The sequence below is a fragment of the Muscardinus avellanarius genome, assembly GCF_963383645.1.
Source record: "Muscardinus avellanarius genome assembly, chromosome: 1".
Lineage (NCBI taxonomy): Eukaryota > Metazoa > Chordata > Mammalia > Rodentia > Gliridae > Muscardinus > Muscardinus avellanarius.
Window position 1 is genome coordinate 175338309 of NC_137786.1, and position 25074 is coordinate 175363382.

General features: G+C 39.8%; 1 protein-coding gene across 3 annotated transcripts in view; it reads right to left on the reverse strand.

The window, feature by feature from the left end:
- UVRAG (UV radiation resistance associated) overlaps positions 1–25074 on the reverse strand; it is a gene marked incomplete at both ends in the record, with an annotated part of 330995 nt that overhangs the window by 240485 nt on the left and 65436 nt on the right. For 2 of the 3 annotated variants that reach the window (XM_080712063.1, XM_080712065.1), the window contains 2 exons: positions 16565–16639; positions 24912–25073. In XM_080712063.1, the coding sequence (XP_080568189.1) occupies positions 16565–16639; positions 24912–25073 (237 nt within the window). The remainder of the gene's footprint in view (positions 1–16564; positions 16640–24911; position 25074) is intronic. The other variant, XM_080712064.1, reaches the window with a different exon arrangement.

Genomic DNA, 25074 nt, shown 5'->3' on the forward strand with positions numbered 1-25074 from the left:
TCAGGAATAAAAGTGGAAACACTATTACCAATCTGACAGAAATAAAAGGATTATAAAAGAATGTTATGAACAATTATATAACAATAAATCTTAGATGAATCTTATAAAATAAGACTTAGATGAAATAAAAATTCCTAGAAACATGTAAATTACCAAAAGTGGCTCAAGAAAATAGAGGTTAAGTCAGCAATCAGAAGACTACCAGCAAACAAATAAAACAAAACTGGATGATTTGGCTGGTGAATTCTACCAATCATTTAAAGAAAAAAGTAATACAATCAGTGGAAGAGAAAGAGAAGGAGGAGGAGCAGAAGGAGGAGGAGGAGGAAGAGGAGGAGGAGGAGGAATACTTCCTAACTATCTTTATACCAAAGCCAGACAAAAACATCATAAACCGATATACTTTATGAATATAGATATAAAAATCTTTCATAGAATACTAATAAACTAATCTAACATCATATTAAAAGGATTATAACATATGCTCTGGCAACTATTTCTGGTTATATACCACAAAGGAACTGAAAGCAAGCATCTGAAGAGATATTCATACACTTATAGTCACAGTAGCATTATTCACAATATGCCAAGGTGTGGAAGCAACCCAAGTGCCCATAGACAGATAAACCGATTAACAAATATAGCAAATTAATACAATAAAGTTCTACTTAGCCTTAGAAAAGAAGTGCATGCTAACATATGTTACAACATTGATAAACATTAAGGACTTTATGTTAAGTGAAATAAGACAATCAATGATATGACAGTCATATGACAAATGTCATATGACTACATTTATATCAGGTTCCTAGAATAGTCACATTCATAGAAACAGAAAGCAGAAGGGTACCACAGGCACCAAGTAGAGAAACATAAGGAATTATTATTTAAAGGGTAGAACATCCTGGTTTTATAAGCAGAAACATTTTTCAAGATGAAATAGATGGCTGGTCATGATGATGTTCAACAATCTGAAAATACTTACTGCCATTAAAATGTATACTTAAAATGATTGAGGATACATTTTACATTATATTTAATATATCATACCACAATTTAAAATTTTTAAATGATTATATGTCATGAAATTTATGCAAGGTATTCAAAGGCACCTTAATATGCAAAAATCATTCAGTATAATATACCATAAAACACATGATGATCTCAATGCAGAAGACATCTGACAAAACCCAACATTTTTTTCATGATTAAAAAAATTTCAACAAACTAAGAATAGAAGAAAATTTCCAAGACTTAGGCCTAATAAAGGACTTCTACAAAAACATCACAACCAGTACTTATACTCAATGGTAAAAGATCAAAAGTTTTCTCCCTAATATTAAGAAAAAGACACAGTGATTGCTCTCCCCACTTTTATTTAACTTTAGGTTAGGTAAGAAAAATAAAGTACATACAAATTGGGCCAGAATAAATGGAATGGCATCCCATGTTCATGGATTTAAAGAATTAACATTAAGCCCGGCATAGTGGCGCATACTTGTAATCCCCGTGGTTTGGGAGGCTGAGACAGAAGGATCCCACAGGTTCAAAGCCAGCCTCACATACTTAGTTAGTCTTTCAGCAACTCAGTGAGACCCTGTTTCCAAATATAATATAAAATTGGTCTGGGAATATAGCCTGGAGGTAGAAAGCCCCTGGGTTCCACCCTCACAGTACCTCAAAAAAAAAAAAAAAAAAAAAAGAGTTAACGTAGAGATGTAAAGTAGATAGGTGTTTACCAGGGGACTGGAGGAGAGCAAAATGAAGAGTTACTTAATGAGTTCAAAGTTTTCTTTAGGGTAACAGAAATGTTCCCCAACTTGACAGAGTGATACTTGCACAATATTGCAAATGGACCTATCCCACTAAACTGTACACTTTAAATGGCCATTTTAGGTTACATGAATTTTATGTCAACTTAAAAAAAAAAAAGATGGCTACAAAGTAATCTACATATCCTGAAGGCACATGAGGTAAAAGGAGGATAGACAGGAGCTAGTCCTATTAATTAGCTACAAAAATTCAAATAAGAGAGTATATTTTTAATATTCTCAGGAGACACGATAATAATAATCTATCTAACTTTTAATATTTTATGCAAAAATCTGCCAAACATTTTTCTATTTAAAAAAATCATCTGTATATCTACTAACATACAGAGTTCAATCCCCAGTACAAAAAAAATTTTAAAGCTTTAAAAGTAACAAATTATGACAGGGAAAGAGCATTCAACTGAAAGCCAGGATCTGAGTTTTTTTTGTTGGTGGTGGATTTTGTTTTGTTTTGTTTTGGGTGGTACTGGGGTTCCTGGAAACCCTTCTACTTCTGGGCTACACTCCCAGACCTATTTTTATATTTTTATTTGGAAACAGGGTCTCTTAAGCCAGCAAGGCTGGCTTCGAACCTGCGCGATCCTGTCTCCGCCTCCCAAGCGCAGGCATTACAAGCGTGCGCCACCACGCCTGGCCCATTCTGGCTGTCAAATATGAGAGGAAAATCATTTAACTCCTCTAGTCCTCAGTTTCTTTCACTATAAAATGAGACTAGTACTAAGAAAACAATAATAAAAAGTGAGTGTTTATGAGCATTTATAGTACGCTGGCAGCATTGCTTATACGTTAATGTCAATGTGTGTCACTACGTTAAATGTTAACCTACTTAGTACTCATGACGCCTTTTAGGAAGGGTACTATTATTATCATCCCCACTTTAAAGGTGAGGAGACTGGGCCACAGAGAGGATTAAGTGGAAGAGCCGTGCAGTCTGCTCCACTGCCCATGTTCTTAATGACCAGGCTGCGCTTGAGGACCTCTCAGACCTTTTCCGATTCTAAAATTCTGGGTCCATGTACATTTAAGGACATTAGAAAGCCCTTCTGCTTCAGCCGACACTTAGCAATTAACATTCTTGATCTATGCAAAGGGCCTTGTTCTGAATGACATCTGACTTCACCAGATGCAAGATCCTAGCAGAGCTCTGATGGAGGATTATAATGGAAAGAAACGGCTCATTTGTACCTGGTTATCTGTGCGAGATACTGCCAAGTACCAAAGAGCCCAGAAAAGCTTTATGTCACTCAAATCTCTTCTGAAGCCAGGCCTAAGGATTCTGTCTCAAGGAAGAAGAGGACAGTCGCCAGTCTAGTGAGTGCCTGTTAAACTGTTCAGGAAAAAAGATAATTTCACACATCCAGGGAGCAGGAGTCATTCCAGGCGAATCAGGTGCATGTCTACATTAGTCAACAGCAAACTTTTTCCAGAGAGGGACAAACCATATTTTTTTTTTTTTTTTTTTTGGTACTGGGGTTCCTGGAAGCCCTTCTACCTCCGGGGTACACTCCCAGATCTATTTTCACATTTTTTAAATTTGGAAACAGGGTCTCCTAAGCCAGCGTGTGTGGCTGGCTTCGAACCTGCGCGATCCTCCTGTCTCTGCCTCCCAAGTGCGGGGATTACAAGCTTGCGCCACCATGCCCGGCGGACAAACCGTATTTTGAGCTTGCAGATTACATGTCATCTCTGAGACATATTCTTCTTCATTTTTTGTTTCAAATTTTCTAAAAGTGTAAAAGCCACTTTTTTTTTAATATACTTTTGTTGGTATGCTGAAAGTGTGCATCGTAATGAGGTTCAAAGTCATAGAAACACACATACACACAGCACTTAGTATGTGGATCTCCACCCAGGCTGCCTCCCCCTTCCCGTACATGTTATTGAGATTGGTACTGATAATTTTATATATGTACAGAGCATTATTTTAACTGCTTCCTTCATCAAGTCTCAGGCCCTACAAAAATACGAGCTGGACAAAAGTTTGCTCACCCCTGTAATAGTGCACTGGGTAAGTCACCTTTTAAACATGTTATTGTACATTTTTAAGAGTTTTTAGCGTTCTCATATGCTAAAGCTAGGGAGTAACTGGGATACCAGAGGGACTTCAGATAATGGAGGAAAAGCTGCACTGGAGCCAAGGATGTGGTCCTGAGGAGGGCTGGGTGGACAAAGGGAGGAGCAATGAAGAAGACACTTCCATTGACATTATGTGCATACGTGAGAATACCAATGTCTATCTCAGGACCCTGTACGGGGAAGGGGGAGTGGGGAGGGAGCCAGAGAGAAGCCTGCCTAGAGCTGTGAGCACACATGTCGCCATCACTATGAGCTTATGATGTGAGACTATAATGCTCCAATAAAACATAAAATTAGTTTTTAGCTGATACAAAAAATTATATAGAAAGAACTCGCTTGATAGGATAGCTAATTATGAAGCCATATATATATATATATATATATATATATATATATATATATATAATTTCAGTATTACTAAACCCTTAATACATAAAGGGTTCCAGGCAATTGCCACCAACCATCCTCATAAAGTACACAATCCAGTTATGGTTCCAAGTGATGGAAATACTGCAAAGGCATTAGAAGAAAAGTTACTACAAAAAAACCAAACGGCTATGAGTTCTGGTGTGGTAAAGAGCCCATGTTGTAGAAGCAGGAGCCTCAGACATCAAAGGCTGCAGGGGTGGCAGCACTTTGGATGGATTAAGGAGGCCTGAGAAGCTGAATGGCAGGGAAGGAAGGTCCCACGCAGACTGAACACCTTGAGCCAAAGCACAGTGGGAAAGCACACACACTGCATTCAGAGCAAATTAAATAGTGGCCCAATTTGTTCAGCTTCAGTGATGTGGAAATTATTTGGAATCCTGGAGAGGAAAGTAGCAGGAGATACAGCTGAGTAAGTTGATTGCGAGGTCCAGAGCACAGGAAGCCTGGAATACCGTGCCAACAGCGAAGACAGCCTACAAGCAACAAAGACGCGTGAAGGGTTCCTGACACTCTAAGGTGATGATCACAGCTGCATTTTGGGAAGGTTATTTTGGTAATGACAAATATGATGAATTGGAGGAGGCAGAATGCCCAAATACCAGATAGTTGGCTGTTAGGAAAAGCCACACAGCCGAGACGTCCTGAGAGCTCATGGTAATGAAAGGGAGGCAGAGACGGAACCAGCAGCAATACGCAGTGGGCTGGACTGGGGCCTGATGGAGAGAAGCAAATCAGGCCAGAGACCCGGACACATCCAACAGTGAGAATTTACTCCATACAGTTTTTAAGCAGAGGAATAAAAAACGAAAGTGTGCGTTAGCAAGATTAATCAGGCAGTGGTGAGCAAGACAGAGTGGATGTAAAGAGACGAGAGTCCACAGGCCTGCCAGGAAACTACTGCAGTAACGCGGCCCCTGGGGACGCTGGTCTGAGCTTGGATTAGGGCAATGGAGACGGAACAGTAGCCAAGGGTAGGAGAGCTGTTTCAAACAAAGACTTAAACGATTCTAGTGGCTGACTGCAGAGTGGATGAAAGAAAGAAATCAATCAGGGCTGACCAGATTTGAGGCCTGGATAAATGGAATTAATAGTTAACAAACATGTGGAAAATTGGACAGAAAAGCAAGCCTGGAGAGAAAAATGTAAAGTTCCATTTAAAGCATAATAATTTGGGAATGGCAGGTGTCTATGCAGAAATGGCCAGAAAACACTGAGACAGAACTAGAATTTCAAATGACAAGCTCTACTGCTAATGACGCCCAAGTGGTAGATCCCAATAGAACTTCCAGTGACGTAATGCCGCAGCAGTTTCATTCACTCGATGAACAAATATTTACTGAGTCATTACTGGATGCCAGGCACAGTGCTAAGTAGATGAAGACAGATACTGTTTCTGACTTCACATGGCAGGAAAGAAATTTGCAAACAGGCAATCAGAATATAATAGGATGAGGGTAGTGATAAAAGACATGTAATGCCAGGGGCTATGAGAACATAAAGAAGAGGTTTCCACGGGGAATTTAGGAGATATATAACAGAATAAGAAAACTTTAAATCCAGGCATGGTTGGTGCACGCTTGTAATCCCAGCATTCGGGAGGCTGAGACCAGAGGATTGCGGTTCGCGGACAGCCTCAGCTACTTAGTGAGGCCCTCTGCAATTCAGTGAGACCCAGTTTCAAAATAAAGAATAAAAAATAGGGGCTGGGGTGTAGCTCGGAGGTCAAATGCCCCTGGGTTCCATCCCCAGACTTGAAAAAAAAAAAAAAAAAAAACTTTAGCCAGGCATGGTGGCACATCTGTAATCCCAGTACTTGGGAGGCTAAGACATGAGGATCACAGGTTCAGGGCCTCAGCAACTTAACAAGACCTTCAGCAACTTAGCGAGACCCTGTTTCAAAATAAAATTAACATAGGGTTAGGAGTGTAACTCATTAGTAGAATGCCCCCAGTACCAAAAACAGAAAAGAAAGCCTTTCTATGGAAATGGGTCTAAGCTAAAGACAGATATAGACAAATATTAGCATAAGAAAATGTTATTGGTGGGTGTCTGTTTAGATATCAAGAATCAGATCAAGGCAAAAGTTTGTAAGCCATCAAGTACTGAGGTCAAATACTACTGATTTAATTTTAAAAAGAAGAAGGGAGGCTGGGCGTGGTGGCGCACGCTTGTAATCCCCATGCTTGGGAGGCAGAGACAGGAGGATCGCGCAGGTTCGAAGCCAGCTGTGCTGGCTTAGGAGACCCTGTTTCCACATAAAAAAGTATAAAAATAGGTCTGGGAGTGTAGCCCATGGGGGTGTAGCTGGAGGTAGAAGGGTTTCCAGGAACCCCAATACCACCAAAAAAAAAAAAAAAAAAAGAAGAGAGAAGGCTTTTTGAGAAGAGGAAGGAACTGAACTTAATTGGGGTCATGTCACTGTATGTATCTCTGAAACTTCCAAGCATTTTATATAAGTCCAGCTCTACAGAAATCTAGACTGGAAATGTCGGCTTGGAAGGAAGTGAAAATCCAGCTACCAGGGGTCAACGAGAAGAAAAGGGGCAGCGGAAGCTGAGGACAATGGCTTAAGAGCGCCCCCGAAAGCTTCCCCGGCCTGGTCTACATGCTGCTCCGCAAACCACAAGCGAGCTTCGCACTCCTTTGCAGGATTAAGCAGAAAAGGAAAGCGTGGTCGGTAAAGGAAAACAAAAACGGCTCATCCTACTATTTGGGCACATTTTCAGATGCAGTGAATATACTTTTTATAATAAGGTTTTTGTTTGTATAACTACTCCTAAAATAGCTACCTGATGAATCAACCCACAGCCTCTGATCCTATGTGTACACATTCACAAACATTAATACACTTTTAAGTGTTGGCCAAGTTTAAACTGAGAAAAACTGTGCAACTATCTCTGTTACGCATCAGCCGGCCTCAGACACCGGCTGCCTGGAGTTCTGATGAAGCCCAGATGCCGGGTTGTTAAGAAGGGAAGGTGAGACCTCTTCTTAGACACAGAGCTGAGTATGTCCCTTCCCCACCCCTACGTGGCCACAGTTTCAGACACGCCTTTCTTCTCAAAATAGTGAATTGAGTGGACAAAAATAAAAGGGTTATTAAACAAAGGTACATGGATCCTAAAATCAAAATTAACTCTTTTTGTTTTTCATATCAACAGAGATGGAGACATTCTTGTTGGGGTCATTGTTTTAAAGTACCCTCAGAGATAGCCTTAGTGGTACATACCTGTAATCTTAGTACTTGGGAGGCTGAGACAGGAGGATCACAGGTTCATGGCCAGCCTCAGCAACTTAGTGAGGCTCTCTGCAACTTAGTGAAACCCTGTTTCAAATTTAAAAGTAAAAAAAATAATAATAATAAGCCTGGGAATGTAGCTCAGAGGCAGAATGTCCCTGGATTCTAGCCCCAGTATCACAAAAGAGAATAAAATATAAAAATACAGTAACCTCAGTAAACAATTATAACTTCAATCACACACTCCCAAGTTCGAGGTAAACCAAGTATTTTCAATGCTATCCATCACAGAAAAAGACTGAAAGTGATAAAATAGCCATCCCTTAAGTAAAGAGGCTTTGTTACAACAGAGCAGAGAGAGAACGACGTGACCCTAGTAGACTTTGTTCACTCATGGAAAAATATTCACTAGGCACAGACTATGCTAAGTCCTAGGATCACAAGTGAGTTAAGTCATAATTCCGGCCCTAAAGGAAGAACAGAATGTATAAAGGAATGGGGATGGCTATGAGAGGAGGGGAGAACGCGACACTGACAGCAAGCTGAACTGCACTGGGGGAGGAAGAAAGCGCTGCGGGCCAGGGCTAGCTCACAGAAACACAGCCTAAACTGAAACTGGCTTATCAGGGGGAAGAGAAGGTCAAGAATGTTCTTATTATGAATCTAATCTAAAAGAATATATTAAAAACAAGTTTTTAAACAAAATTAATTAAAAAATATTTTGAACTCTCTGAATCCCCCTGCTAAAGAACAATCTAAAGCTCTGTTTCTGTTTATTCCCCAAGAATCTAAAACATCTACCCAAAGAGTCATGCTTGGCTCTCAATCTTCCAGTATAACAATTCTCAAAAGCTCAAAAATTGTGCTAAGAAGGCAAGTGCCTCCAAATTCATAACAGGAAACGTGGCATTTTCCCAGATTATTTTCTGGCTTCAATGAGGAGAGAGAATGGGGACCACACTCCAACAGCAGGATTTATAAATATGAATTACAGGATAAGATGATTTTCCAAACATCTGTCAAAAGTTAATTTGATCCAAGAGAAAAGGAGGGGGGAGAAAAAGACTTACAGGGAAGCCAAATATAGTGACGAACATGTGGAACTTTTGTAGACTTGAGTGAGCTGGTGGGACCGGGGCACAGCATGCCTACCCTTTGTAATAAGTACCCAAAGACTGCTCAGTACAGCACTGTGTGCCATATGAGTTACCTGCCTGTGTACTCACTCATTTGACCCTCACAATGGACACCTAATGGATATCTGTACTTAAATGTAAAGACTTGGGCCAAGTATGGTGGTACAAACCTGTAATCCCAGTACTTGGGAGGCCGAGACAGGAGGATGGCAGGTTCAAGACCAGCCTCGGGAACATAGCAAGACTTTCGGCAACCTAGCAAAACCCTATTTCAAAACAAAAATAAATAAATAAGCAGTTAGGGGTGTATCACAGAGGTACAATGCCCCTGGGCAAAAATGTAGAGACTTGGTATTTTGACATGCTATATGAAATGGGAAGAAATGTAGAGATGTCATATGGCACAATCCTTAAAAAAAAAAAAAAAGCCTTCAAGGGAATCAGTTTTGAGTTGTTGGAGTCATGCATCTGCTTCTTACTAGCTATGTACTGTTGGGTCAGTAGTTTAATGTTTTCTTCTGGGGTACTTCACTCATAAGATTAGGATAACAACGGCCTCACCAAGGTGCTACATATTTAAACAAAGACATTTAAAGTTTCTGGCAGAGTTTCTGACACATTTTAGATGATATTCAGCAAATGAAAACTATCAAGGTTTCTGGTTTTTTTTTTTTTTTAAGCTCTCTACCCACCTGATATAATATTTTCCTAGAAGATCACACCAGTCTAATAGTTCAGAAAGAAACTTCATCCTGGATTTAAAACAGGCTCACAGCCAGGCGTGGTGGCGCACGCTTGTAATCCCCACAGCTTAGGAGGCTGAGACAGGAGGATCGCGCAGGTTCAAAGCCAGCCTCAGCTACTTAGTGAGGCTCTCAGCAACTTAGTGAGACCCTGTTTCCAAATAAAGTATAAAATAGGTCTGGGAGTGTAGCCCAGAGGTAGAAAACCCCCTGGGTTCCACCCCCAGTACCACCAAAAACATAAAAAAAGAAAAAGAAATAAACAGGCTCACATACCTAAATGTTTTATAACAAAGCAGTCAGCTATTACATATGGTCCCTGAGGATTTGTCCAGTCTTTGTTTCTTCTATTTTGTAATGGGGAAGGGGTGGAGAAAAGGAAAACTGAATTTGTACAGGAACAAACTACTTTTATAATTTTCCAGCTTTTTCTTGATGATGCTCTGAAAGACCTGAACAGAAGTTATATCATATTCAGCCCTCTAGAGTTAAAACACAGGCTGTACTGAGGGACACTTAATCCTTACTTCTGAATGTTCTGCTTGTATAGTGCGTGGGATGTGCTTTGGAAGCAAGTTAGATCCATTAACAGGCCTACTCAGAGGAGAGCGTCATCTTTTAACTTCTCAGCTCTATAAAATTAACTCAGTAAAAACCTTTTAACTTTTCTGGGTTTTGGCATCTTTATCCTAAAAATGAAAATATTCATACTTGCCTACTCTGAGTTGCTATTGGTTAAGAAAATAACCCTAACAGTATTTGATCAGAGTTAATAAAGTTAAATGATGGAAGAAATCTCAAGAAGAAATTAAATGATGAAAATCATCTTGCCATTACCTTTTCACAGGTAACATGGTATAAAGGAGAATGTGCCTTATTCAAAAAGAAACAGAGCGAGTCATGTTCTGACCCCCAGTTCTGCTACTAACTTATGCTCTTATATTAGCCGCTCTTTTATTCCACAGTCACTGACTACATATCTGTTAGATGCCTGTTACTGAACCTGGTATTAGAGATCTGATGTTGTACCGGGCACCCCTCAAAAGGGATAAATACATTATCCAAAAGAGTATAATAAACCAACATGACTAGTAACAGAGTTATGCCCAAAGGGCTTCAGAACCAAAAATAAAGAAGTAGGTCACTGTGTAGATACCTTTCTGTGATTTAATTCACTTATAATGCAAATAATGATAATTGTTGCCCTACCTTGCTCTAAAGTTGTTGTAAAGATGGAAATTATTTATAGATAAGTCCTTTAAAGACTAAAGAAATACTAATACATGTGGTCACTTGATTGTATTATATTAATTTATATCTAATCTAATAATTTATATATAATATTTAATTATAGCTATTTTTAAGTTGTCATCTATAGCATGGAACCAACTTGCCACATAATTCAAGAGACATCATCAGGCTCCCTGGGCCTCAGTTTCTTCATCTATGAAAATGGGTGTTGGGCTAAATAACCTTTTATTAGCAGTGTTAACCAGCTAATTAAGATTTTCTTACTTTTGATATGAACAACCTAAAACACAGTGAAGTTAAGTAATTTTCTCAAGGAACACTGTACCAGAACAAATCTTGGAATAAGTTCAGTTCTCCTACTTTTCAAAAGTACTTTGCAAAAAACAAAAAGTACTTTGCTTTGAAATTATTTTAAGGAACTTCCTTTAAACAGCATTTTCATATAGGTCCTGAAACTTGCTGCTATTCTTAAATCTTCAGTCTCAGCCTATGTAGTTTATATTATGTGTTTATCTTTGTGAAATTTACCACTAAAGTGCTATTTCAATCTCCTGATAGTTTCTTTCAATCAAAAAGATATGATCCTCTTGACTTGGATTCCATTCCTGGTCTAATTTTTCCCATTAAAATGAGAAGGTACTGCCATCTACTGGACTCTATTGGTACTGCTGCTACAGTTTCTGAGAAAAGAATTTTCTCAGGCAGAAACTATAATTAATTAATAATACAGAAAACTATATTATAGAAACTATAATATAGTTTCTATAATATAATCTATAATATATATCTATAATATAATATATAGATATAATCTATATAGATTATAATCTATAATATATATCTATAATCTATAATCTAAATATAATTAATAATTGTACTGCCCAATTTATACCCACACATAAAGAATTAATGCCAGTGTTACGTAAAAATAAATATCAAACATTGAGGATGGGTTAAAGTAGGGTAAAAGAAAGATCATCTTCTCAAGATTTTTCCCAATTATTGCTATGATAGTTCTAAACACACAAAGCATTCACCTGTAATAAAGTCACGAGGCTCTCACTATGTTCCTAAAAACTCAAGAGAAATGAGAAAAGCCTCTTGGAGAAGCAGATGAACCAAGAGGAAAAAGCTCTGAGCAAATAAGTGATTTCAGCATTTAGATCTACCATGTCTAAGGACACTTTAAGAGAATGTGGATAGGGCAAGGATTAATAGCAATAGAATCACCAGCAGCAACAATAAAAGTGTTTCTCATCACAACTAATGCAAAAAAGAAAAAAACAGAATGACAAAGAAGCACTCAGCAAAAAAATTTAGTCCCTATTTAAAACCTGCTTTAAAATGTGCTTTGTGAGCTGGGCGTGGTGGTGCACGCTTGTAATCCCCGCGCTTGGGAGGCAGAGACAGGAGGATGGCGCAGGTTCAAAGCCAGCCGTGCTGGCTTAGGAGACCCTGTTTCCAAATAAAAATATAAAAATAGGTCTGGGAGTGTAGCCCGGAGGTAGAAGGGCTTCTAGGAACCCCAGTACCACAAAAAAAAAATAATAATAATAATAAATAAATAAATAATAAAATGTGCTTTGTTACTGTTTCACAACTTTAACTTCCTTTTTTTTTTCTTTTTTTTTTTTTTTTTTTTTTTTTGGTGGTACTGGGGTTCCTGGAAACCCTTCTACCTCCGGACTACACTCCCAAACCTATTTTTATATTTTTATTTGGAAACAGGGTCTCTTAAGCCAGCAAGGCTGACTTCGAACCTGCGCGATCCTCCTGTCTCTGCCTCCCAAGCGCGGGGATTACAAGCGTGCGCCACCACGCCCAGCCCTCTTCTACATGTGTGTAGAATATGTATTCTTAAGATTTAATTCTCTTCTCCAATGCTTTAGTATTTAATTTTTATGAAATATTTCAAACATACAAATATGAAATCCACTTACAAATATTCTGACTACAATACTCCCCCCACACTGCAGGTTTCTGTTTACCATTTGTTTTCTTTTCTGTTCCATTTTTCTCTTCTATCATGTTGACAAAGTTTTATATTCTTTTTTGGGTGCTAGATATTGAACCCAGGAGCATTATATCTCTGAGCTACAACTCCAGCCTTATATTGAAAAGAAAAAAACAGGGTCTCATTAAGTTGCTAAGTGTGTAAGTTACTGAGGCTGGCCTCAAACCTGCAATTCTCCCATCTCAGTTTCCTTAGTACTCAGATTACAGGCACATGCTCCTGTAAAGCTACAACCCTGGCTAGCTTTCTGTTCTTCATATTCCCTTTCTGACTCTGCTAATTAGAAAACTATATTGTTTCTAGTTTTTATTTCAATTTTTTTTTTCGGGTCTGGGGATGGAACCCAGGGGCATTCGACCTCCGAACTACACTCCTTGCCCTATTTTTTATTCTTTATTTTGAAACCGGGTCTCACTGAGTTGCAGAGGGCCTCACTAAGTAGCTGAGGCTATCCACAAACCATGATCCTCCAGTCTCAGCCTCCCGAATGCTGGGATTACAAGCGTACACCACCATACCCGGCTTCTATTTCAATTTTTAACATGCAGACTTGAGCACACATTTTCTAGCAAATCCTGAAGTTTGTTTACTATCTATATCCTCCTCCCAGTCAAATCAGTGAGTCATAGTCCTGAAACCACCTCACCTTACACTGCTGTCTAGGGCAGTGCTTCTCCAACTCTCAGTGGAGAACAACCAACTACTTGGGTGTTGTTTTTTTTTATTCAATCCATTATGAATTGATATTTTAGTAAAATACAGTAAAAAGTCATAGTCATATCAAAGTGTATAAAAATTTTGCAATCTTTACTCTCACTTTGCACATTAGATTTTTGACAGTTCTTGAACAAGCACTGGTGCACAGACTACACTGTGACTAACAACAGTCTAGTTTGTTTTCTCTCTTTTTCTGTTTCTGTTTAGTTCTCTCTTAAAATGCATATACTCACTAAACATTGATTTTTGTCTATTAGCTTACAATCAGTAGTTAATTATGTTCACTAATGAGCTACAAAGGACCTCACTAAGTAGCTGAGGCTGCTCGCAAACCACAAACCTCCTGTCTCAGCCTCCCAAATTCTGGGATTACAAGCGTGCACCACCACACCACACCACACTGGGCAATTTTAAGTTCTCATTTTATTTGACTTCTCCCTTTTCTTAAAAAAATATACAAAGACAAATAAAATTTTTAAAACAAACCAAAAAATTAGCCCTCTCTTTCTCTGGCCTCTGAGGTTCTACACAAAACTTTGGTGCTTTTTCTCTTTCCTCTGAGCACTCATCACCACCTTTCCCAATGCTTCCTCCCCCATAACAGCCTGGGTCCTTGAGGCTTGGTTACATAGCCCTATTTTTTCTCACTGTACCAACTGTTCCTAGTCCAGACTATCCACACTCATAACTTCAATGCTTATTCATCATTGGCCCCACATTTATATCTCTAGCTCGGTTCTGTCCTCTAACCTATAGATTCATGCACCTGAATGCCTACCAGCCTCCTATCTCAGGCATCTCACAGGCATCTCAAACTCTCATGACTCGGTCTTAACTCACAGTCGGCCTCCTCTAAACTTGGTCTTCCTCCAGCATCCCTTAGTTTTCTGAGCCTGTCTTCTTTATTTTTCCATCCTGTTACTTCATTCAAGCCAGAAACCCAAAAGTCATCCTGACATCGTTTTTCCACCTTAAATTAAACCACTATGACATCCTAATAATTTTATCTGTAAAAGTTTCTTAAGTCTACCTTCAGGGCTGGGGGTGTGGCCCAATGGTACAGTGCTTGCCTCACACACACCAGGCCCTGGGTTTGGTCCTTAGCACCATCCCCAAATTTCTCTTTTCTCTATTCTACCATAAGTCTATTCCAAAGTATCAACAGCTCTTACCTGAATAGCTCTTACCTTACTATCTTCTCACACATATTCTTGCCTCTTCTACAATCATCCTTACTGCAGTCCAAATGAAGCCGGAAACTCAAATCTGATTACATTACTGCCATGCTAACAATCCTTCAACACAGGCCCCCATTCCTGGCATAAATCCTTTAAAAGGTTCCCTGTGAGGTGGTGCCTGCCCGCCTCTCCGACCTTATTTGCTGCCATTCTCCCTTCCCACTGACTTTCCTTCAGTCCTGAAGACTACACAGGGCCAGCCCGGATGTAGTACTTGGGAGGCTGAAACAGGAGAATTACATATTCAAGGACAGCCTCAGCAATGTAGCAAGACTCTGTTTCAAAAATTTAAAAAAGGGACAGGCATGGTGGTTCATGTTTGTAATCCCAGTATTTGAGAGGCTGAGACAGGAGGATTATAATTTGCGGACAGCCTCAGCTACTAGTGAGGCCCTTTGCAACTCAGTGAGATCCTGTTTCAAAATAAAGAATAAAAAATAGGGCTGGGGGTATAGCTCAGAAGTAAAATGCCCCTGGGTTCCAACCCAGTACTGCAAAAATATAAATAAATAAAATATTAAAGAGGGGGGGCTGAGAGTGTTGCTAGAAGGTACAATACCCCTGGGTTCAATCCCAAGTACCAAAAAAAAAAAAAAAAAAAGACTCAAGATGTCCTCTTCCAATTTATGGCCTTCTGACTCTACTGCCTAGAATGTGCTCTCCACTCACGCCCCACTCCCTTCATACAGTTCACTTCCATTCATCATCTGGATTATAGCTTTAACAGTCGGTCCCAAGAAGGCCTTTCTTAAGGCACTACAATTCTGACATGATCCCTGGGCTCCAGATCCTCCTGCGTCGGCAGAGAAGCCAGGACTAGAGGCGGGCACCGCCGAGCCTGGCTTCCCCCGGTACTCTTAGCATATGCAATACAAGAGCTGACATACAAGTGCTCAGTAAAATGTTGTTGAATGCACGGAATGTTCTACAGCATTTTGGACAACCAAGAATACTGAAACAGCATGATCACTAAGCACAAATGATACAGAGAGTTCCAAATATCTTAGATATAACATTATAGTGAACAGAGAGAGCTCAGGTTTTAGAGGATGGCAACCTGGGATCTCAGCACAGCTGCATCCTAGATCCTGTAAAGCTCAGCCCTCATGACCTGTTTCCTCATCTGTAAAACGAAGGGGACAAAACTCACCACCCTGGTCTGTGGCTGACAGTGAGAAAAAGAACAAGAACCACCTGGCATAGTACCACAGGGAGCAGGCACGTGATAAATACGAATTTCAGTCCTCTCCTTTCTCTAATCACCTTTAGATTATGCAAAGAATTAACTATAAGATAAGACTTTTGATTTTTTTTTTTTTTTTTTTTTTTGCAGTACTGAGGATGTAACCCAGGGGCATTCTACTCCAAGCTACAACCCCAGCCCTATTTTTTATTCTTTATTTTGAAACCGGGTCTCACTGAGTTGCAAAGGGCCCTCACTAAGTAGTAGCTGAGGTTGTCTGCGAACCACGATCCTCCTGTATCAGCCTCCCAAGTGCTGGGATCACAAATGTGGGCCACCACACCCAGCTGGTCTCTTAAACTTATTGAAAGAAATAAAAAAAACCACCTAAAACACTTTGCTGTATCAAAATTCACCACTTTCTTAACCCCCAAAGAATTATGTAGAATAAAGAAAACAGCCAATTTAGGTTTTTCCTTAAGAAAACATAATCTGGATTTAGGAAAGATTAATTGGGATGGTTATATACCTTACAAAACCAGTTTTCACTCTAAAAAGCATTCAAATTAAGTCACACTAAACCACAAATGTACAATAATATGTTAAACATGACCCTATTTACACAGAGATTTTCAGGATTACATCTACCCAGGTGCAAGCCACGCCCACACTAAACAAAACTCAAACCATCAGGAAACTCCTCTTACCTTATGTTCAAATGGAGCACCATAGTAGCCATCATTTAACCCAAAAATAATTTCATTTTGGTTTTGAGCATGAATCTAAGAGAGAAAGAAAACATACAATTAGTTCTTCCCTTCCAGTCACATTTTATTTAATGTGATAAGGGGGAAAAAAAAAGTTAAAACACAACCTACATCGATGCTGAGAAAAGTCTGGCTGGCTACCTAAACAAACGAACAGAAAACAAATCACCTATCAAAAGACCCGGTGATCAATGGAGCACTTCCTGCTTCACAAAGCCATCACCTGAGGTCCCAGCATCATTTTTCACACATAGTTTCCACAAACATTTCTTGAGATTGGCATGGAATTGATATTCCTGAAGGACAGGGGATTCAGAGGCATACCAAACAAGCTCTGGTTTCAAAGAAAACACACTCCAGTAAGTCTGTGAGAATGCTTTAAAAACATGAAGCCTTAGTGCAATACACAAACAAATAAATAAATAAATAGTTAATAGTATTTTCTATTTTCAAAAGGACAGTTTGGCTGTGCACAGTGGCATATGCCTGTCATCCCAATACTTGGAGGTTAAAACAGGAGGACTGAAGGTTTGAAGCTAGCCTTAGCAACTTAGCAAGGTCCTCAACAACTTAATGAGACTCTGTTTCAAAATAAAATAGGGCTAGGCGTGATGGTGCATGCTTGTAATTCCGTGCTTGCGTTCAGGAGGCTGAGACCAGAGGATCGCAGTTCGCAGACAGCCTCAGCTACTTAGTGAGGCCCTTTGCAACTGAGTGAGACCTGGTTTCAAAATAAAGAATTTTTAAAAATTTTTAAAAGAGGGCTGGGGAGGTAGAATGCTCCGGGGTTCCATCCACAATACTGCAATAAAATAAAATAAGATAGGGCTAAGAGTATAGCTCAGAGGTAGAAGGCCCCTGGGTTCAATCTCCATTAATACACACACACACACACACACACACACACACACACACACACACACACACACGACAGTTTTAAGATAATAATATGTTTAAGTCTTAAAGTGGTTACTTAATTCCTGACTACAAATAACTCTCTTTGAGACACAACTGATGTGGATTATAGTCAGTGCTACTCCAACCTCAACTTCACCTAAAAGGTAAGAAAAATAAAACTTTTAAAAATTAAGCCAGGTATGGTGATGCATGCCTGTAATCTCAATACTTGGAAGTCTGAGACAGAAGGTTCATAGGTTTGAGGATAGCTTCAGCAATGTAGTGAGGCCCTCCACAACTTAGCAAGACCCTGTTTCAAAGCAAAAACTAAAAAGGGATATGGGTGCAGCTCAGAGGCAGAATGCCCCTGGGTTCAATTCCCAGTAACACACACACACACACACACACACACACACACACACACACACAGAGTATAGTGGCACATGCTTGTAATCCCAGCATTCAGGAGGCTGAGACAGGAAGCTCGCGGTTCACAGACAGCCTCAGCTACTTAGTAAGCCCTCTGTAACTCAGTGAGACCCTGTTTCAAAATAAAGAATAACTAGCCAGGCATGGTGGCGCATATTTGTAATCCTAGCATTCGGGAGGCTGAGACCGGAGGATCACGCTTCACGGACAGCCTCAGCTACTTAGTGAGGCCCTCTGTAACTCAGTGAGACCTGGTTTCAAAATAAAGAATAAAAAATAGGGCAGGGGCTGTAGCTGGGAGGTCGAATGCCCCTGGATTCCATCCCCAGACCCGCAAAAAACAAAGAATAAAATATAGGGCTGGGGATGTGGCTCAGGGGTAGAATGCACCTGGGTTCTATCTCCAGTGCCGCAAAAAAAATAAATAAATAAATAAAAAATTAAAGGACTAAGATCTAAGATAACTCAAAAGAATATAAAGTGCCTAAATGTGAAATATACAAATAGATTTAGTTCATCAGAAAGAGTTGTGGCTCTTTTTTTTTTTTTTTTTTTTGGCAGTACTAGAAATGGAACTCAGGGGTATTTTACCTCCAAGCTATACTCCCAGCCCTATTTTTTTTTTTTTAATTCTTTATTTTGAAACAGGTCCTCACTGAGTTGCAAAAGGCCTCACTACGTAGCTGAGGCTGTCCACGAACTGCGATCCTCCTGTCTCAGCCTCCCAAATGCTGGGATTACAAGTGTGTACCACTATGCCCAGCTAGTTATGACTTAAAAAAAATTCTGTTTTAAAAGATTACCATGAATGTTCAAATGGGAGAAAGACACGGACTACCAGAACCAAATATTTGATCTCTCCTCTTTCAGAGACATAACGGCCAGTCAGCAGCAGAATTTTCCTGCGAACACTGACCTGACTTCCATATCTCCTGCCTCTATTACTAAAGCAAATTTAATAACATACCACTGCTTGCATACATCATTTACTGAACCAAATATGACAATACCAAAAGATGAGTCTATAATCATAAATTGATAATGAAAACTATACATCAATCTCAAGAAGTTTTTCATCTGAGGGAACAGAGAAAGCACTATGAAATCAATTTTAAGATTAGGTGGAGTCTAAGTATTTATAAACACAAAATATATATGTATATACATATATATAAATGGAGGAAAGAAGACTAAAGTGACATTCATCTAAAATGTTAACAATGAGCCGGGCGTGGTGGCGCACGCTTGTAATCCCTGCACTTGGGAGGCAGAGACAGGAGGATCACGCAGGTTCGAAGCCAGCCGCACTGGCTTAAGAGACCCTGTTTCCAAATAAAAAAAATTAAAAAAATAAAATAGGTCTGGGAGTGTAGCCCGGAGGTAGAAGGGCTTCCAGGAACCCCAGTACCACCACCAAAAAAAAAAAAAAAAAAATGTTAACAATGATTATTGCTGCGGAAAAGATTACATGTATTTTTTTTAATTTTCTTCTGTGTGCTTTTCAAAAATTTCCAAATTGTCCAAAAGAACAGTACTTATAGATCAGAATAAAGAAAATATGCCAGGTGTGGTGGAACATGCTTAAAATCCAAACAACTTGGGAGGCTAAAGGGAAGGGGAGTCGCAAGTTCAAGGACAGCCTGAGCAGCCTACCGAGACTCTGTCTCAAAATAAAAAATGGAAAGGAGGTTGGGTATGAAGTTCAGTAGAGTGCCCTGGAGGCTGGAGGATTGGAGCATGAAGGAGAAGTAGGAGGGATCTGAGAAACAGAAACTTCATTCTGAAGCCATTCCTCCGTAGCCCTATCTCGGCTGGTCTAAATACGTCTCCCATGTACTTCCAGAGCATTCTATGAAGGTATTCATCAGTCATCATCTCATTTGGTCTAAAATCGTGCCTTCCCTATCTATGGATCCTCAACACTCAAAACCATATCCAATAGAAAGTATATGGGCAAGCCAGGCATGGAGGCACACACCTGTAATACCAGTATTTGGAAGGCTGAGAGAGAAAGATAGTAGGTTCGTGCCCAGATTCTGCAACTTAGTGAGACTCTGCTTCTAAGAAAAAATAAAATAAAATTGGGATGTACCTCAGAGGTAGAATGTCCCTGGGTTCAAACTCCAGTGCTACACACAAAAGAAATCATATAACCAATTAATGAACCTGATTCTAGATATTATCCTAATACATCTGAGTCTCACTTCTCTCTAAAAACTTGTAATTCTATTTCATCTAGCTTTAGTAGTATATTACTTATTACACCTATTTATTTCAGAGATAAGTGTTTACTTTCTAAAATGATATTAAGTTTCTAGTTGGCTTAAAAACCCTATTTTTGCTTTCTTTTGTTCTCCGTTATATCAGCACAGTTCCTTCCATGGCCAGCTTCCTATGGAGACTCCTGAGTGTTGACTCTCGAAAGGACAGATTAGAGATAAGCACAGTTGTGGACTTCAAGACCACCACGTAATGAGTGTGTGAGTCAAAAACATGATAAAACTGGCTGAAAAACTTCCCTCCCAGCCAACAGCTCTGTAACCACAGTGTCAAGAAGCACAATCCTCCACAAAAAGTAGACACTTTCAGATGAAAGATAAACAAGTACTCAGCATAGACTGTTCACAGATAGCCAAGTATGGTATATGGGAGGACAAACAAAGTCTGAGCCTCAGTACAGGGCTCTGACTGACCAGTCTAGAGGCAACCATTACCTGGTACCAAAAGAGAAGCCAGGCATGGTGGCACACACTTATAATCCCAGCACTCGGGAGGTGGAGGATTGTGGTTCGCGGACATCCTCAGCTACTTAGTGAGGCCCTCCGCAACTTAGTGAGACCCTGTCTCAAATTCAAGAATAAATAATAGGGGAGGGGTGTAGCACAGACCTGAAAAAGAAAAGAGAATAGAAAAAGACCTTAAACCAAAGGTCACTATCTTACAAGTTTTAATTAAGATTAACCCTAGAGGCTAAAAGGTATAGCTCAATGGAAAAAAGTACATGCTTAGTATGTGTAAGACTCTGGTTCAACTCCCAGAACTGCAAACAACAACAACAACAACAAAAAACCTTTTTAAAGACCAGCCTTAAAACAGGAAAAAATAAAAAGATAAAAAAGATTCAATAACAGTAGGAAATTAGAATTTCGTTAAGGAAGTACAATAGACGTTAAATGCACTGCTCTGGTCATGATAGAAAGATTTAAAATATAGTAAGAATATGACCTCATTTGTATACTGAATCTAAAACAGTTGAATAGGAATGGAGAGTAGATAGTAGAGAGTCGGCAGGGGCTAGAGAAGGGGAGGTCTTGGTTAAAGGATATAGAATTTCAGTTAGATAGAAAGTTCAAGAGATCTATTGTAGGCTGGGGGGTATATCTCATGGTAGAGCACTTGCCTAGCATGCTTACTGCCCTGAGTATGATCCCCAGCAGAGCAAAAGCAAAAAATAAATTAATTCAATTTTTTAAATTAAGATATACTAAGCAGCCGGGCGTGGTGGCGCACACTTGTAATCCCCGTTCTTGGGAGGTGGAGACAGGAGGATCCCGCAGGTTCAAAGCCAGCTGCGCTGGCTTAAGCGACCCTGTTTCCAAATAAAAATATAAAAAAATAGGTCTGAGAGTGTAGCCCGGAAGTAGAAGGGTTTCCAGGAACCCCAGTACCACCAAAAGTAAAAAATGAAAAATATATATACTAAGCAAATGAAGGCAGAAATTTTTTAAAATAAAAATAAAAAAAGATACAGAGTGAAATTGTTTCTTTAAAAAGAAACATACCTGACAGGCATAGTGGCACACCCTTGTAATCCCCATGCTTGGGAGGCTGAGACAGGAGGATCGCAGTTTCGAAGACAGCCTCAGCTACTTAGTGTCTCAGCAACTTAGTGAAACCCTGTTTCCAAATAAAATATAAAATAGGTCTGGGAGTATAGCCCGGAGGTAGAAAACCTCTAGGTTCTACTCCCAGTACCACCCCCCAAAAAAAAAAAAAAAAAAAGAAAAAGAAAAAAAGAAACATACCAGAATATATATATATATATATATATATATATATATATATATTGAACAAATACTTTAAAAATTTAAGAATGTATTTTTATTTTTTAATTTTTGTTTTGCTTTTAGGGAGTTTCATTTGTTTTGCATTTGACAAAATCAAGAGTTTTAACTTCCTCTATTTAATCTTCCTCTACCTTTTTTTTTTTTTTTTTTTTGGATGGTGGTACTGGGGATAGAACCCTTCTTCCTCCGGGCTACACTCCCAGACCTATTTTATAGCTTTATTTGGAAACAGGGTCTCTTAAGCCAGTGAGGGGCTTGGAACCTGCGCGATCCTCCTGTCTCCACCTCCCAAGCGTGGGGATTCTAAGTGTGCGCCACCATGCCCAGCGAAGAATGTATATAGCCAAGCATGGTGGTGTATGATTATAATCCCAGTACTTGGGAGGCTAAAACACAGGAGGATCACAGGTTCAAGACCAGTCTCAACCACTTAGGCCCTTTGCAACTTAGTGGGACCCTGTTTCAAAATAAAAATAAAATAGGGCTGGGGTTGAGGCCAGGATCGGGGCCTGCCATGAGGCAAGGCCGGTGCTAGAGCCAGTGAGGCCGGCATCAGAGTCTGCCGGGTGGTCAGGCCAGTGCTGGGGCCGTCAAGAGTGGGATGGGAACTTGCAAAGCGGCATACACAGAGAAATATCACAGAAAATAAAAACCAGATGCTTTCCCTAATATGCAAAAACTAGGAAGAAATGGGTTTTAGGAGGAGATCTAGTTGAAGAAAGGGCCCTATAGAGGAGCAATTAAAGTGACCAATCAGGCCGGGCGTGGTGGCGCACGCTTGTAATCCCTGCGCTTGGGAGGCGGAGACAGGAGGATCGCGCTGGTTCGGAGCCAGTCTCGCTGGCTTAAGAGACTCTGTTTCCACATAAAAATGTTAAAAAAATAGGTCTGGGAGTGTAGCCCATGGGAGTGTATACCGGACACAGAAGGGCTTCCAGGAACCCCAGTACCACCAAAATAAATAAATAAATAAACAAATAAATAAATAAAATAAAGTGACCAATCAGAGGGGATGGGATGGGGGAGGATGGAATCTCTTTAAAACTCATGATGTACATAAACAAACGTATCAAAGTTAATCACCAATCCAACATAGGATTGAGGGAGGGGGAGGGAATGGGATGGGGAGTGGATAAAGGCTAATTGGATGATATGTGCTTGTACATCCTCACAAGTCTTGTATTCCACTGAGATGTATGACTATAATGCATATATATATATATATATATATATTATGTTGAAAAATAGGGCTGGGGTAGAACCCCCCCTGAGTTCAATCCCCATTAACACAGACAGACAGACACACACACACACACATACACACACACTTAAGAATGTTTCTAAATAATCCATAGCTAACATTTTAGAGTTACCTTTAACAGTAGTACCATAGTTGTCACAAAACAGAAATAACATTCATTCCAAGAAGGAATGGAGGGTTACCAAGGTCCACACATATATACCAATGTGGTCCAGTACAAAAAGAATGATTAAGGCAGCCAGGCCTGTTTTTCAACCCTAGCTACATTTAATTATGTGATCTTCAGTACTTTATTATGCTGTCTGAGGCTCAATTTTGCAACTTGGAAAATAAGAATAATAGTATCAACCTTCACCAGAAGGCTAAAAACATTAATTATAATAATCTATGCCTGGGGATGGCAAATTGATTTCAGTTCATATGCAATTCTGACAGATTGTTAGTTGTATCCTAGAAAACTATAAGATAGGGTTACAGAGCTGCTTTGGGGGTCACTAGGAGAGTGCTGCAAGCAGTGAAGTACATCAGTCCTGGGTGACAGCAAAGAGAGAGACAAACAGCAGCAGACAAGCCAGGCCTTTGTCACACCTTTGCTCAATAAACAGCAGGTGTGTGTGTGTGTGTGTGTGTGTGTGTGTGAGAGAGAGAGAGAGAGAGAGACAGACAGACAGACAGACAGACAGAGACTGGGGATAAAACCTAGGGGCATTCACCAGTCCTATTTTACTTTTTTATTTTGAAACAGGGTCTCACTAAGTTGCTGAGAGCCTTGCTAAGTTGCTAAGGCTGGCCTCAAACCTGTGATCCTCCTGTCCCAGCCTCCTAAGTTCAAGGATAAAAGCAGAAACCACTGTGCCCCACTCAGCAACTTTTTTTTTTACTCCTGGTCAAAAGAGAAGCGTTAAATGGGGTAGTTCTTATTTCAACTTAATTTTCAGATTCTAGGGTAAACATCGAACAAGACAGAAGAAACATAATGATGTGAGAGAGCATATCATTTCTTGGATAGACACACACACACACACACACACACACACACACACACACATCCTCTTAAATTAGCGGTTTAATATACTTCTGTATAAGTTTCTTCAATTAAAGGTTTTTTTTGTGGTACTGGAGATCTAACCCAGGAGCAGTCACTAAGTAGTAGCTGAGGCTGTCCAGGCTCCAAAATGCTGGGATTACAAGCATGTACCACCACACCTGGCTAATTAAAGGTATTTTTAAAATTGGACAATGATGCAAATGTTACAACAGAAATAACATATGTAGCTGGGCGTGATAGGGCACGCTTGTATTCCCAGAATTAGGGAGGCTGAGACCAGAGGATCCCAGTTGGCGGACAGCCTCAGCTATTAGTGAGGCCCTCTGCAACTTACTGAGACCCTGTTTCAAAAAAAAAAAAAAAAAAAAAATAGGGCAGGGGTGTAGCTCGGAGGTCAAATGCCCCTGGGTTCCATCTCCAGACCCGCAAAAAAAAAAAAAAGGTAACAGAAGTAAAAATAACATAAGCAAAGAACCATAAATGAATGACTCTATAACAGCAAATGTAGAGACAGAGTATCAGTAGAAAGGTTAGACAGGTTAATTTGAAGATGACAACCACTTAAAACCACAGTCTAAAAATTACCTGCTGACCCAAGTATTTAAGCCCATCCAAACAGACTTTCCATTCTATCAGCAGCTGGTAGACATCTTCCTTTCCACCCCATATCTTCACCACAAAGCAAGACACAGATGTATCAAGACGGTCTGGCATTATTCCAAAATCAAGACTCCGCCACGTTGGATTC